Here is a 16,014-nt window from a genome sequence, read left to right as displayed (position 1 = left end):
CTGGATTGGCAGAAATATAATGAAATCGTCTTTCTTCTTCAATTATTGCATGAGTTGTTACTTTATAACATGGATGCTATTGTGAATATCGAGTCATTTATCGTGACGGAATAGCTTATGGTGATCAAGCATTGCGATAGGATCATGAAAAGTCAAACGTAACTTAGTGTGTAAAACATTATCTTTAGATTGTCAGAGAGTCCAGTAAATATAGTGTGGTTTTACTTGAGAAAAAAATCATATTTAAAAAAAAAAAAAGATTAGGCAATGCATGTTTTTTTTTTATTGTAACCGTAAATAAGGCGTGCCCAGACTGAATGATCAGAATCCAACGGTTTTTTTCTCCAATTGATAGACTTGGAAATGGTCGAAGCGTGAAATAAATTACTGATTGTAGGTCGGCTGATTGTTAACGAATATCCGTTTTAAACATGATATCGGAAATAAATATGTTATAAAAAAAATATAAAATGTAACTGTTTTTATTGGTTGTCGTATTCTTAGTTGAGATAGATTTAATAAATTATGTAGACTGATTTTGGATGATGACGCACTGTCAACGTCATAAGCCATTGGTAACTGTTTTTCTTTTACATTCCTAAGTTACCTGCAAATTTCAAATATAAACAAGTATTTAAGAGCCCAAAGAAATTAAAAAATGGGAATATAAATAAGACATTGTTAAAATAAATGTAGGACTTTAAATGCCATATTCCTGACGTGGTACATGTCTTTAACGAATAGAACAGCTGTGTATTAAGCCAAATTTCATTAAGTTTATGAATAAATGCAACAGTAAAGTACACCGCTAATCAAAAGTAATAAATTGGTTAAAAGAAAACAAACCCGGGTAACAAACTAACACCAAGGGCAACACATCGACTAAAAGAGGAAACCATTGAAGCAACAGAGCACTGAAGTGCAACAAAACACAAAACAACAATGCAATATAAAGGTACATAGAAACGATCTATTAGAAAATAACTGCCATATTCCCGACTTGTTACAGGACAATGGGTTATATAAATTTGAAACTTTTATTTGACATCAAATGTAGAGTTCTAAAAAAAACAACAGTTTTCGAGGCCAAGAAGATCTTTTGTTATGAATTTGAATACAAACGGTGTGCTATCTCAGCAGAACTGTTGCCATCGTTAAACATAAGAAATATATATGTCTAGTGTTGATAATTCCGTTCACTGACGTCTTAATAAACAATCAGTCCATATTATGATAATAACACATTTAATATTTTGTAAATATATATTATAGAAATTAAAAAAAGTTTTAACTCCATCAGGCAAAGATGGCCTTTGATGGATCTGGCTATTTTTTATGTCTTCTTATTTTATTTTCACCTTTTAAAGCGCGCACACTCATGACAAATGCTGAAACACCATATTTGGAAAGCTATGTATGAATAAACACTTAAACATCTATAATTGAAATGACTAAACACAAGATTATGAGAAAACTGATCGCTCATTTTAGGTTGCCTTACCTTTTCTTCTCCAAAGTAAAAAAAATCTAAAAAAACTAATATTTATTATACGCTATACAGCTGTATGCTGGTAAGTTTTGTTCTTAATTACGTCTGTTGCTAACGACTTGGGAAAAATTAAGACAAATCTGGAAAGACCTTTTTACAAACATTACAACATTTTCCATCATTTACACTTTTTACGTTAAAGATCAAATTTTCACTAATTAGTTTAAGAACTGTACATGTTAACTTGCAAAAAATTATATTTCAAAGATGGGATTAGATAACATGAATTAAATCGAATTTAAAAGGTTCGTTAACTTGTCAACTTATAAACTTTTGAACTTTTACGATCAATTAAATGCTGTTTAATTTTAGGTACATCATGTTTTTACATATGTTTTTTTTTTATTCTAATGCAACAGGTGCTTCTATAATCGGTTTAAATTTGTACTATTGACAATATATTTTTGTTTAGATAAGTGTTAACGTCTTTAGTATTCAAGTAAAGTTTTGGGAACTGGAATTTGTCTTTGTACAAAAATATGGTACTTTATTTAGCAACCTTGATTGTGTTCGCACTGAGCGGACCAGTGGTGGGAACTAATCTAACAGGTAATGAGTGGAAAAGAGATGATACCAAATCGTACGGGTAATGAGTGGAAAAGCTTTGAGAACTAATCTTACAGCTAATAATGGTACTGTTGTGAGAACTCTCTATATACGCGCGTCAGGCAAACATAATGAGTTTTTAACAACCACAGGGTCAGTGTTTCTGATAGAGGAAGTTTCGCCCCGAATGCATCACCAAAACAGATGACGAAAATTATAAAAAATAGAATCATATGAATAAATTCACTGTATGCAAAACAATTGTCATTGTTGGAAAAACTTCAGAATTTGTCTACCACTGCATAGGATTCAAGCGTCACTGATGAGTCTTTTTGTAGACGAAACGCGCGTCTGGCGTATATACAAAATTTAGTCCTGGTATCTATGATGAGTTAATTTACAACCACTGGGTCGATGCCACTGCTGGTGGAGATTTATTTCCCGAGAGTATCACCAGCCCAGTAGTCGGCACTTTTGTGCTGACATAAATTATCATTGATATGCGATATGGTTGTATTTATAAATTACCTGTTTACAAAATTTTGATTTTTTTAAATACTAAGGCTTTTCTACCTCATACATAGATTACCTTAGCTGTAATTGGCAAAACTTTTAGGAATTTTAAAACTCAATGCTCTTCAACTTCGTACTTTATTTGGCCTTTTTAACATTTTTAGATTCAAGCGCAACTGATAAGTCTTTTTGTAGACGAAACGCGCGTCTGGCGTATATACAAAATTTAGTCCTGGTATCTATGATGAGTGTATTTGCACTAAAAAGAGATATTTAAGATGTTTTTACAATTGGAATTAAACAAGGTCCCTCGGCGGGACAATTTATATCATTCAATCCAACACAACTCGGTTTTGATCAACAATCTTCGTTATATACATTTTTGGTATAATACTCAAAATGTCCAAATAAAAGTGTAATGCCATCTTCAAGCATCAGTTTTGAAATACTTTTATTTGTTCTTACTACTGAGGCTGTATTTCACTTACTAGTATTGTCTTCAGGACAAAAGTCTTATTTAATGCACTGGTCAAACATGAAAGTGTACAAAACATAAATATTGAAATCAAACTGCTGGTTCAATACATTTGGGAATTTTTCATAATTTGAGTCGAAAATTAAACAAGATGTTGTAATTTGTATTTCTTTGTTTTCAGATTTCCCGCCAGAATCGAGACATGCTTTCAAACCAGATACTATGATGTTCGATAAGGTTTGTTTAGTTGAATAATAATTTGTTCTTTAGATTTTCGTAAAAGCGCATCATCTTTAAAAAAAATGACCCCAAAGATTAAACAATGCTTTATCAATGACAAATATAAGGTGAACTTTTAAAAAAGAAGATGTGGTATGATTGGCAATGAGACAAAATGGCTACATGGTAGATTTATTTGACTTTCACCTCGAGCTCTTTGTCGAGTTTCTTTGGTTAATGTTAAGTTTTGTGGTTTGGTAACTCTTTGATCTGTTTGGCATGTATCAACTGGCATTGCCCTCATTGTCATGGTATATTGGACAAATTTAAGTTTTTATACCATTTGTAGTAACTACAGTTGGTGTTTTGAATGATTCTAAGGTGACATGTATGTCTGGTAGGGTTTATATGTCATGGCCCATTAAATATGTATGTTTTTCATAGAGATATAGGAAGATGTGGTGTGAGTGCCAATGAGACAACTCTCCATCCAAGTAACAATTTAAAAAGTAAACCATTATAGGTTAAAGTACGGCCTTCAACACGGAGCCTTGGCTCATACCGAACAACAAGCTACATGTATAAAGGGCCCCAAAATTACTAGTGTAAAACCATTCAAACGGGAAAACCAACGGCCTAATCTATATAAACAAAACGAGAAACGAGAAACACGTATATATTACATAAACAAACGACAACTACTGTACATCAGATTCCTGACTTAGGACAGGTGCAAACATTTGCAGCGGGATTAAACGTTTTAATGGATCCAAACCTTCTCCCTTTTTCTAAAACAATAGCATAACATCACAACATAGAAAAACACACGATAAAATATCAATTTGCAGACTTAACTCAATCAAAAAACGTATGATTACACTTATAGTAAAACAATTTCTTTTCGTTTTTCAAAATATAATAAATCAAGCGCTTGTATTGATCAGGCTATAGTTTTCGAAGTTATTTTTTGTCATTCTGCTTTTGTTCTGATGCTTTTGATTAATATTGGACATACAATTCTTTACTGTCCCTTTAATTGCCGTTGATCTGTTCTTTTCTTTCAAATAACTCTTTTCTCTGACATTAAAATTGCAACAAGGCTTTAATCATTCAATGAAGCACGTTTTAATATTTTATGTAACTGTCTTACAACTGAGAGGTTAAGCTAGCTATAAAAGCAGGTGTAATCCACCATTTTCTACATAAGAAATGCCTATACCGAGTTAGAAATATGAAGTTGTTATCTATTCGTTTGATGTGCTTGAGCCCTGATACCGACATTTGCCTAGGGATTTTTAATTCGTAATTTTTATCGGAGTTTGTATTTTTATTAATATAATTTTGATCGTTAATTTTCCCTTATCATTCACCTTAGATTTATATTGTGCATTTAAAAAGAAGAATAGAAAGACGACAAAGATTGGAGAAGGCAGCCGATGAAATGAGACTGGACTTTACATACTTTCATGCTGTTGATGGACGGTAGGGAACTAAGTATTCATTCGTTAATGATCGTAAACAAATTGTGAACCTATTCTTAAATATCATTACAATTTTACCATCGCTTTTTTTTTAACTTTAAGATGCAATTAGTTTTATCGTGCCACATTTTTTTAAGGAATAATCTGTTTGAAATATACTGCAATATAAGTATGCATTATACCTGATATTCGACGTCGCAACATAGTTAGTTGTAATATATCAACACAATTTCCACATTTATTGATAGATGTCTCATCGAGTATTGGTAATCATAACTTATCTCGTTTTTTTATAAACAAATAAAAACCAAATTATTATGAAATTAACCTTCGACCGGCTTGGAATACTTCAAATTTCGATAAATATTTCTTACATAAGCGGCCTAATACATATTTAAAATTAATTGTGTCATATATTGATATTTGCTTATTTCCCCTTGACTTATTTTTCAAAAAAAAAAATGACAATTTTGTTTGCCTATGTGTAGAACCAGTGATATATACTTCTTACATTCATTTTGTAATGATAAAATATGAGGTCATTGAACTATGAATCAAATTAGGAACAACTTCCTTATATTTGTACTCCAGTTATCATATTAATTGGTGTCGTTTAAACAAAAAAAAATAAGGATGGAGATTTGGCACTCATACCACAACTTTTTATATATATAACAGTCTTTTTGCTAAGATAAACTGGCCTTACTTTCATGCAGGGTTTTCAACATAATACTTTAATACCGTTTAGATTGACCTGTACTTTTGTAACGCTGATAATACTGGAGGCTTAAATACTGATGTAATCAATCTACAATTCATTCTTAGTTATTTACAGGAATAAATTCAACCCAAAACAATTATCAACTGACATGTCCTTTTTTTATATTTGTTCTTTTTTTTATCTTTGTTTTAAGAATGTAAAAATATTTCTTTTTAAAAATAAAATTATTAGATGATTAACTGATCAATTCAATAAAAACGCTCTTAACAGGGATTTTCTTTATTATTGTATAGGAAAGAAATACCCCCTAAAAAAATTCAACCGACATGTCCTTCTATTTTTATATGTTTGAGCATTTCTTTGTTTTAAGAATGTAAAAACATTCCTATTTGAAAAAAGAATTATAATATGATTAACTAATGAATTCAATAAAAAAGATGTATGAAGTCATTTTATTTACCAAAACCACTCATTTTTTATAACATAAGAAAACAAACTATATCCATGCAGAAAATTCGAATTTAAACCATAACGAAAAAATCTTAATTGCATGTTCTTCAACTGTGCATCATTTTTATCCAGATTAACGAAAAACAAGCTAGTCTTATACCAATGATTTTATTTGCAAAGTGATATTTCTCAAACAGCAAACAGCGCAATACGCATATACAATATAAGATTTCTTTTTTTATAATCTTTAGAAATTTGAATCCAGAAAAACTGGACAAACTTGGAGTACAAATATTACAAGGCTATTCGGATATATATCAAAATAGGTAACGTATACAATATTATAACGACTTTAATAGTATAAAGTTGATAAACATAGGAACAGATGTTAATAAAAAAAAGTTTCACGAAGGTTGTATCCTAGAGAGAATGACAGCGAAGTTCGTTTGATGTCAGCATACTCAGTTCTTCAAAAAGTCAAATTTGATGATTATGTCAAAAAGTCTTGCTTTCCTTTGAAATACCTCTTGTGACCCAAGGGAAAACGGCAACCATGCTGGATAACGTCACATAAAAAGAACACGTCATTTTGCAGATCAATTGAAATGAAGCATTAAAAAAGTTAGATTGGTCTGAATATTATCTAAAAGTCATTATAGAAACAGATCCAACATGCAAATCGCATTTAATACAGTACTGTGGATTCATTATTGTTCGTTGGATACCAATTTTCGTGTTTTTCTAGGGAACAGGTAAACCACGAATTCAAATTTCTACGAATTACAAATTTTCTATAGGTTTTGTGTGCAGAGATTGGTAAAACCACGAAATCAAATACATGTATCCAAGAAAATGGAAGTTTTCCTCAATCCACGAAAACTTTTACCCCAGAAAATTGATGAATCCACAATAGCTATCAGTTGTAAGTGTTTCAATATAAATAATGTGTCCCACTTGATGTTGAGATAGGACTTAGGTATTGAACGATTACTTTAGAAATGTGCGTCATCATATACCGTACGCATTGTATAGAACTATAGACTGTCGTTGATCATCTAAACGAGATTGATTTTCTCGCTTGAGCCGGTACCAATGATAATATGTTTATCACTATTTGACTTATGACGACGTTGTCAATTTCATGTTAATTTCAATAGTAAAGCAACGTGATTTTTTTGTTTCTAGCGATAATTTTCCATCTCAAGCGAGAAGCATGATATGAAAAATTATCACAAAAAAAGATCAATGGCAAAATGCACAAAATAGCGATAATTATATTTATCTAAGTGGCAACCATTTTTCTATTAGCGGTGATATATTATAGAAGTTCAAATTATGTTTATTGTGTGTCCGATCACCTGTATTCTTGCAAAACAATCTGGAAACGTATTTGTCTGCAATTGATTTGAATGACACGGAGTCTGATCTTTTTGATAGTTTCTCACCTTTGGAGAAAACGCTTGATACTCTACAGAAATAATATACAGTTGTGTTTTAGAACAGGTTTGCATGTTTTAACTTTTTATTCGTGTTTGATATTTTCCATTGTAGGAATATGACGTATGGTGAAATTGGATGTGTACTAAGTCATTATTATGTATTGGAAGATGTAAGTTAATAGATGTTTTGCGTTTGCTTGGTTTGAATATTTGCCTTGAAATCAGGCTTATTTTTTATTTTATTTAACTGATAACTTCAAAATCATATCAACACATTATCAAAGAAAGCTACTTATTACAAGTTAGCTGCATGACATGTGTATTGGGAAACCATCAATAAAGGTCACATGTGTTATGTAAAAAGATGCCTTTCACAGAACACCATTATTTTGTCTCTATGTTGTTACATAAATCTTTGCATTTTGAACTCAATTTAAAGTTACTTCTCTTACATAAGAGGGACGAAAGATACCAGAGCGACGGTCAAATTCATAAGGGTCACATTCATGAAAGGGAAGTAGATTGTAGTTACGACGTAAGGAACATATCCGTTGTCCATGAGTAAGGAGCAATGTTTTTTTTTCGTTTGCTTTTCATGTAGTTCAGAGTTTCTGTTGACTTTTTTTTACACTTATTGTTAATGGTTTCCTCTCAGTTTTAGTATCTTGCCAGCATTTTTTGTTTGTTTGAATGAAATATAACTATTGACGAGTTGTATAGTTCTGTTTCCTTTTTTTATATGCAAATCTGGTGTATAAAATTCTTAGCTTACATTTGATAAATTATTTTGCAAAATTAAGTTTTTTCATCAATTGTTGTTCATCATTCTAATTTTGATTTTAAAATAAGAGAACAAATATGCAAATCAAATTGGTTCTAATTATACACTCATTCATAGCGTGTATTCAAAATATTAGTACAATTCCAAAACGATACATCGATTTAGAAATTGGAAAGAAACAAGTGTTACTTTACATTACTATTCTGATTTTTATTTTATATTTCTAGATGATAGTGAAGAATTATCAAAGAGTTCTGATACTAGAAGATGATGCACAATTCGTTCCTATGTTTCGCAAACAATTGTCAAGGTCGTTTGCTGATATAGAAGAGTTTGTACCTGATTGGGATCTTTTGTGAGTATTATTGATTCAAGATAAACGAAATATAATCTACTTCTATTTTCATGAATACCAATTTTCGTGGTTTGAGGAAAACCTTTTTGCCCTCATTCTACAGATTTTGCACATTGTTCTCTCGTCTTCAAGCCTAAACAGAATAAAATTGAGAATGGAAATGGGGAATGTGTCAAAAAGACAACAACTCGACCAAATAAAAAAAAACAACAGAAGGTCACCAACAGGTCTTAAATGTAGCAAGAAATTCCCGCACCCGGAGGCGTCCTTCAGCTGGCCCCTAAACAATATATACTAGTTCAGTGATAATGAACGCCATACTAATTTCCAAGAACCATTTATCTGAGTTAAACCGAAAGAAAATTAATTTTGAAACTCAGTGTTTACTACGCACGACTAAGCGTCCTGTGTATACGTTATGCATAACGTGAGTACGAGCGTGCGTACCAAGTGAGAACACTTGACCTTTAAAGAGATAAAACAGACTCTGAGTTAATTTCAGTGATGGTGGTCGTTTTGTGTCCCGCATTTGCATAACATTGCATAAGTCTTGTAGTCAGCAGTCATGTGTTGACACAATAGTCTTTTCTACGATTATTTTTACTGTTTCAAAAACTTGAATAATTCGTGACACTGTAGATTTTTCACATACACATATGGCCTTAGATGACAATAAGCAAGATATAAATTTACATGTTTTATAAGTTTCATTTTTTTATTTGATGTCCACAATGAGATCATCCAAGATGAATCCCAAAAACCCAATTTGTATATCTTTTTGAAATACAAAAATGATGTTTCGCTAGTATGTATGACTTAAAGTTTTAACTCAAAAGCTATGGAAGCATCTTATTAAAAGGACTAAGAGAATTGGTGGATGGTGTCAGACCTACAAATGTAGGGAAAGTAGGGATTAAAAGGGAATCGAAAAAATCTAAACATAATTTGTGCACGTCTCTTTCGTTACGACAATTAAATATTTGAATGTATCAGTATTGTTTCCTTTCGATAAAAACAAAACATGATACATTGGGTTGTCGATAGATATCTAAAATGTCGGCAGCTGCCATATCTTGAAATGTATTTTCATTATTAAACATCTGAGTCTGTAATCAGGAATGAATTGCAAACAATATAGTTTTTCGATTGCATTTACTATCTAGAAATTTTATTGTGAGTGTAAATGTGTTACCCAAGTGACAGTAGATAGACGTAACTATACCTTACACAAACGAAGATAATTTGCATCATTAAATTCGACCTTCTCTATTACATACAACCAAATTGCAAAAATGTGTTAGTATGGTCGATTTTTTTCTGTATAATAAATAATTGATTTGTTGTAGATTTTTGGGACGCAAGCCCATGAATGAAACTGCTGATAAATATGTAGATGGAACGCATTTTGCGATGTGGCCAGATTTTTCATATTGGGCGTTAGCGTATGCAATCACAAGAAAAGGTGCAAAAAAGATACTGAAGCAAAAACCATTACACAAACTAGTTCCAACCGACGAGTTGATACCACTTATGTACAATAGACATCCAATGTAAGTAGTTATCAAAAGAACCAGAATTCTAATTCAGAATTATACAATAACAAGTATTGATAAGAATTATTGAAATGGTCATAGTCATAAATTTTACTTAACTTTGCATGTTTCGAAATACGAATGATTTTCTACCACAGTTATAGATAAACTTAGCTTCTTTGGTCAAAACTTGATTAAATTGTTTGGGTCATCAATGTTCTCTTTAATTTTGTTCTATTTTGACTTTTAAACTTTTTTAGGCGAGCTTTTTTACTGATGAGACTAAATCTTTTGTAGACGATACGCTCGTCTGTGTAAAAAAATCAATCCAGCCATCTATAATGAGGTTATTGTTTTGTGAAGAAAAATCAATGATGAGTTTATTGTTTTACGAATAAAGTCTTACTTTTCCTAAATAAACAGACGTAGTGTACATTTTATCTAGAAGCCATCTAAATCCCGCCTTCGGGTGCTGAATTTCCTTGCTGTTTTAAAGACCCACTGGTGTTCTTGTTATGTTTCCTGCTCTTTGATCGTGTTATTTTATCTTTGAAACATTCCCAGTTTTCATTGTCAATTTGAACTTCAAAATATATGTACGTCTATGTTACTGCTAATCATATTCTTATCAAAATCGATTTAGAAGCTAATTGGTATCATTAATTGATTTTGCACAGTCCCATCATTTATATTGATTGATCGACAGTATGAACAGGGTGTTCAATAAGCACTTTAAGCAATCATGTTATCAAAACATTGAGTGATCGTTATCACTGATATCTATTATTTTGTAGAGTTATTTGTCATGAATACCGTTTTTAAACTGGACATCTTTGTTCGTTGTTTGTGGTTGTTCGGATTTCGAATCAAACAAAAAACAATCAAATACGGCTTAGGCAATCAAACACTGAAGGGGGAATCGAATATCTCAAAGTGTAAAATTCAGTAATTGAACAATAAAACAACATATCAATGATGTCTCATGTCAGCACGAGAATGATAAGTTTTGGGGTGGTGATATCCTTATAAAAGACATCCACCAATCAAAAACATTGACTCATTTTTTGTAAACATTCATTAAAGAGTCCAAGCTTTTAATTGTATATGCCAGGCGTAAGTTTCGTCTATATGAGGCTTATCCGAACATTTACAGATCTTATATTGCTGTTATTTCGAAGGATCATAGATACAGAATGTATTTCAGCCTATTATCACCATTGCTGGTGATCCGATGGATGAAATCTGTCGTAATGTTGTCAATGGTTCAGATGTACTCATATATACATAGAAAGAATATATGGTACAACGAGACAACTCTCCAAAAGAGACCAAATGACACAGGAATAACTTACACCTATAAATAAATAAAGCACATATCTCATAGTCAGCCATAAAAGACCCCGAATTGACCAATGTAAAATATTTTAAACGGAAAACTAACGGCCTCATTTACAAAATTATGAACAAAAATAAACATATAACACAAAAACAAACAGCATCCAATGAATTACAGGTATCTGACTTGGGAAAGGAATACACACAGTATTGCGGGGTTAAAATCGTTTGAAACACTAACCCTACTCAAACTTGTGACAGTAGTGTACCAGAACAGCATATGAACAAACTTTAAATATCAGTTGAAAAATTCTTGACTCATAAGATGAATACCAATAGAAATACATCAAACAAAAACATAGAGTGGACGTGAACGAGTACTTAATTATGCATCCCTACAAAAGGAAGACCAAATACGGATCTGAGAGTTACTGTCAGCTAGTTAAATGCCAATAACATATATATACTTAAAAACATATCGTCCATCTCAGTCTATAATTTGTATGAATTTATATGAACTTATTTATATTTTTTTTTAGGGAAGAATGGAAGAAACTATTTTACCCAAATGATTTGAAAGCTGTTGCCACCAATCCGTTGTTAATTTATCCGTCATGGTGGTTCGGGGAGACCAAATACATATCGGATACTGAAGATTCTCGCAAAATAGCTTCTACCTTGGAAACTTGATACTTAATTTGTGTGTTACATTGCAATTTTTTCGATGTTTTCAATAAAATGTGTCTGCCAATTACAATGTTTTTGTTATTTGCTCAGTGAAGTTCGCAAAATTGTATTGTTACCTGTATCTTCTTACAACATTTCATAAAAAATAAAGGCAGGATAGCATTGTATTTATTACAATCAAGATAAACAAATAAAAAGCAAGACCAAGAGTGACAGATAACAAGGCAGGGCAGAGATTACAACTTACATAAAATAAAGTACAACATTTTTAATCCTTGAATCCTTTATAAGTCAAATGATAGCTCCATAGCTTACTACGTTTTGTATAAACCCTTATCAATAAGTTTAAATTGGTATTGGATGTTCTAAGTATTATTGCAAGTGAGACAAGTTTCTACCCAAAAGTAAATGACATAACGCTTTAAGGATACTGAGCAACGATAACCGTGTGGCTTGAAGCGTAAGTACACCCCATACCCAAATCAAGCTATAAATATACCCGAAAAAAATTGAGAACAGTAACAGCCTGATTTATGATTAAAATAAACAAAATCCAAATACGATAGTCATAACAAACGACAAGTCGAAATTACAGGCTCCCGACTTGGGATAGGCACATACAAAATGTGGCTTGGTTGAACACGAAAGCGGGTGCGCAACACTTCTCTTAACCCATGACAGTATTGTAAAAGCACAACATATGAACAGCAATACCAGTTAAAAATGATTGATTTATCAGATAGACATCAAACACACAGACACTCACACACAAAAAAATAATTACAGATTTAAGGTGTTACACCACCAATTCATGGTACGTCACATCCGGTTGTATAGGTTCAAAAAAATAATTCCCTTGAATTTGACAGTGGTTGGTAATTAATCCTACATTTTAATACAGTAAAACATTTATGTTTCATAAACATATGTCTTGGGTATTTCAAATCACTTTTATTTTTTTAATGAGGGTTTCTATAGAATATTTGTAAACTTGAAGATACATGGTTCCTAAACCCTGTACACAGGAAAGGAGAAATTTGATTGGTTAACTTCCAGTGATGGTTCTTTTCTTGTATGCAATGAAGAATTTTTTCTATAGTACTTGACAGGATAAAACTTTACTCATGCCAATTATTTCTTTATATGAAACAAAGATAACTTCTGCACATTATTTTTTAAAAGTGAAAATTTAAGAAAGAATCAATGGTGGTTTTACAACTAATATGGGAAGCTGTAAATGTACCTTTGACCTTGTGAATACTTTAATGTGTGAAAATTTCTTGCTATTTAAGTTAAATATTACAAAAAAAAATAAACATTCTTAGTATATTGAGTCTCCAAAATTTTATAAGAAAATATCCTTGAAATAGGACTGTACCATGAATATTCAGTTGACAGAACAAGCCATACTAAGTGTTTTGGGAATCTTTTTCTTCTTTTCCTTATAATCTGCTATGATAGAAAATTTTGGTAGGAAAAAATTTAATAAATATATAGCTATAAGTAAATGAAATTATTTTCAATGCTGTAACAACAAATTATTCACTAAAAGAGTCCCTCTCTGGAACGCGGCGTTATTTTATTTTTTTACGTAAGGACTAATTGAAATCTCCTTGGAGACAGTACACTTTTATATGGATTGTTCATTATTTCTGCTTGAATATTTCAATTACTTATTTATTATAACATTTCTATGAAAATAATATTTTGACGAATTGAGAGGTGTAAATTGACCAAACGAGAACTTATAAAGTAGACAAAGAAGTACATTAGTGGTATTTATCTTCATAAAATCATCTTGTGAATCTTATGTAACTGTTTGTAAGCAGATGAGGTAAATATTTGATAATTTATTTGTCCACACTATAGTCTATCTTGATGTGGCTTAGTTTGGATTTGTCGAAGAAATTTGTTTGGTCGAACCGCTATTGAACCGATTGTGACAAAACTTGACAGGAATGCTTGAATTAACCAGTATTACAAAGGAAAACAGTTTTTTAAACAATAATGTCTTCTTTTAAATAAAAAAAGAGTCTGTATCCGAGAGTAGTTAAAGTTGAAAGCTAGGTCAATGCTAGTAACAACTTGTATACAAATCATTTATCGAAGATTAAAAAATTTGTCAAGGCAAATCCAATGAAGTTAAAGTGGAAACGTCATATATAGTCATTATTTTGTGTAATTTCAACTTATCAGTATCGACAGATTGTAGCCTAGACGTTAAATATTCATATAATGATCAACAGATTATATGTTTTCGTACGTCAGAAATAAAGTCATAAGAATGTGAAAAATTAATGTTGCTGCAAAATAAATTTTGCAACGACATCCGCATCTACATCTACGACTATGAACCGTCACTCAAGTTTAAGTTTTAGATTGACGTCTACCAATAGAACAAAGAAATGCATGTCACATTTAATAAACAATAGTTCCAAATCGTGATCCAAATATATATACATGGTTAGATATATTATTTATCTTTTGTTCGTGATGGTTAGCCACTACAGAGAAGCTTGTTGAGTTTGGTCTTGAATTCCTCACTGCTCTCAATCTCTAGTAGTTCCTCTGGTGGTTTATTTCAGTCACTAATGGTCCGTGGAAAAGCTGAACTGGGAGATATCATTGTTTGGTCTTATTTGTACGTATCTTTAGTAATCGATCGATGGAGCCTCGAAATTCTTCTTGGTTTTAAAATGTGTGATGGAATAGGTATGGCAACCTTTCCATGCAAATCTTTAAAAAAAAAAGAACTTTATGCATGCTATTTCTCTTCTGGTTTCTTGTGGACATGATCCAAAATTTCTTCGTATGAAGCTCAGTGAGCTCTGTTTCCTTGAGTGACAACTTTGTTAACTTTTTTATTCCACGATAATGTGTTGGTAAGTTCAGTTCCTAGCAACGGGTTTGGTGTGATTTTATTTGTCCATTGAGATTGTAGTTTCAATTGATAGTTGGGTTACTTTTGACGGTGGATCTTGGTACGTTTTGGGGGCTTCCTTCTCCTGTATATGGACCACTCATGGAATAAAAATGGGAAAATTGTCGAAACTTATTGGACTTTGTATAGCATATTCCAAATAATATACTTAAAATGATTACACAATTCATAAAATAGTTATTTTGCACTAAAAATTGCTGTTGCATTCATTTTCAAAATAAGATTGAAAATCGTACATGTTAAAGTAAAATAAAGGAAAAACAGTACTGTAGTAGAAGAGTTGCAACCGTCAATTGTAGATTTGACGGTGGCAAATGCAGTTGAACTGGCGACGCGTAGCGAAGACAGTGAAACCAAGAATTGCGACCGTCAAAATAAAATTGACGTTGGCAACTCTTCAACTACAGTACTGTTTTTCCGATTCTAATGCATTACAAAAAGAAATACTACGATTAAATTAATAAAATGTCTAAATTTGACAAATAAAAAAAATCCACGAACCTTTATAAATGATTTAGGCGCAAACACGTCATGGGTAAACGTGACGTCATATGAATGAAAACTTACATACTGGAGATTATCATGTTACACGTACGATTCAAATGCGGATAAAATTACATTAAAACGGCGAATTCGAGGTAGGTGTTATTTTATTTTCGATTACATAGTTGATTCGAACATTTGATTCTTTATTATTATGAGGCTGACTTCATGCAGGAATTTCTTATTAAGAAAGATAAGAAGTTAGCAATATCCTTTAACTCTACTTTCCGCTATATAGATGACGTTCTTTCACTAAACAATTCAAAATTTGGTTACTATGTGGATCGCATCTATCCCATCGAATTGGAGATAAGGGATACTACAGATACATTTAAGTCGGCTTCATATCTTGACTTACATATAGAAATTAACAATGAGGGTCGGTTGAAGACAAAACTTTACGACAAAAGAGATGATTTCAGCTTTCCAATTGTGAACTTTCCATTT

The 16,014-nt window shown here is 31.7% G+C and overlaps 2 protein-coding genes across 2 annotated transcripts in view; both read left to right on the top strand.

The window, feature by feature from the left end:
• The window catches only part of LOC134681660 (uncharacterized), a 117,468-nt gene that overhangs the window by 48,838 nt on the left and 52,616 nt on the right, over window positions 1-16,014 (top strand). The window lies entirely within an intron of this gene.
• LOC134681461 (glycosyltransferase 25 family member-like) lies at window positions 2,139-12,086 on the top strand. The gene is made up of 7 exons (XM_063541097.1): window positions 2,139-2,181; window positions 3,265-3,320; window positions 4,678-4,784; window positions 7,506-7,563; window positions 8,402-8,529; window positions 9,876-10,079; window positions 11,936-12,086. Exons 1-7 carry the CDS (start codon window positions 2,139-2,141, stop codon window positions 12,084-12,086), a joined length of 747 nt encoding a protein of 248 aa, XP_063397167.1.

This window comes from Mytilus trossulus, chromosome 8, assembly GCF_036588685.1.
Source record: "Mytilus trossulus isolate FHL-02 chromosome 8, PNRI_Mtr1.1.1.hap1, whole genome shotgun sequence".
Classification (NCBI taxonomy): Eukaryota; Metazoa; Mollusca; class Bivalvia; order Mytilida; family Mytilidae; genus Mytilus; species Mytilus trossulus.
This window is presented reverse-complemented; position numbering and strand designations above follow the sequence as displayed.

Coding starts and splice junctions, on each gene's coding strand:
- LOC134681461 (XM_063541097.1), top strand. CDS start 2,139: ATGAGTGGAAAAGCTTTGAGAACTAATCTTACAGCTAATAATG. Junction 3,321..4,677: donor ATACTATGATGTTCGATAAG/GTTTGTTTAGTT, acceptor CATTCACCTTAG/ATTTATATTGTGCATTTAAA. Junction 7,564..8,401: donor ATTATTATGTATTGGAAGAT/GTAAGTTAATAG, acceptor TTATATTTCTAG/ATGATAGTGAAGAATTATCA.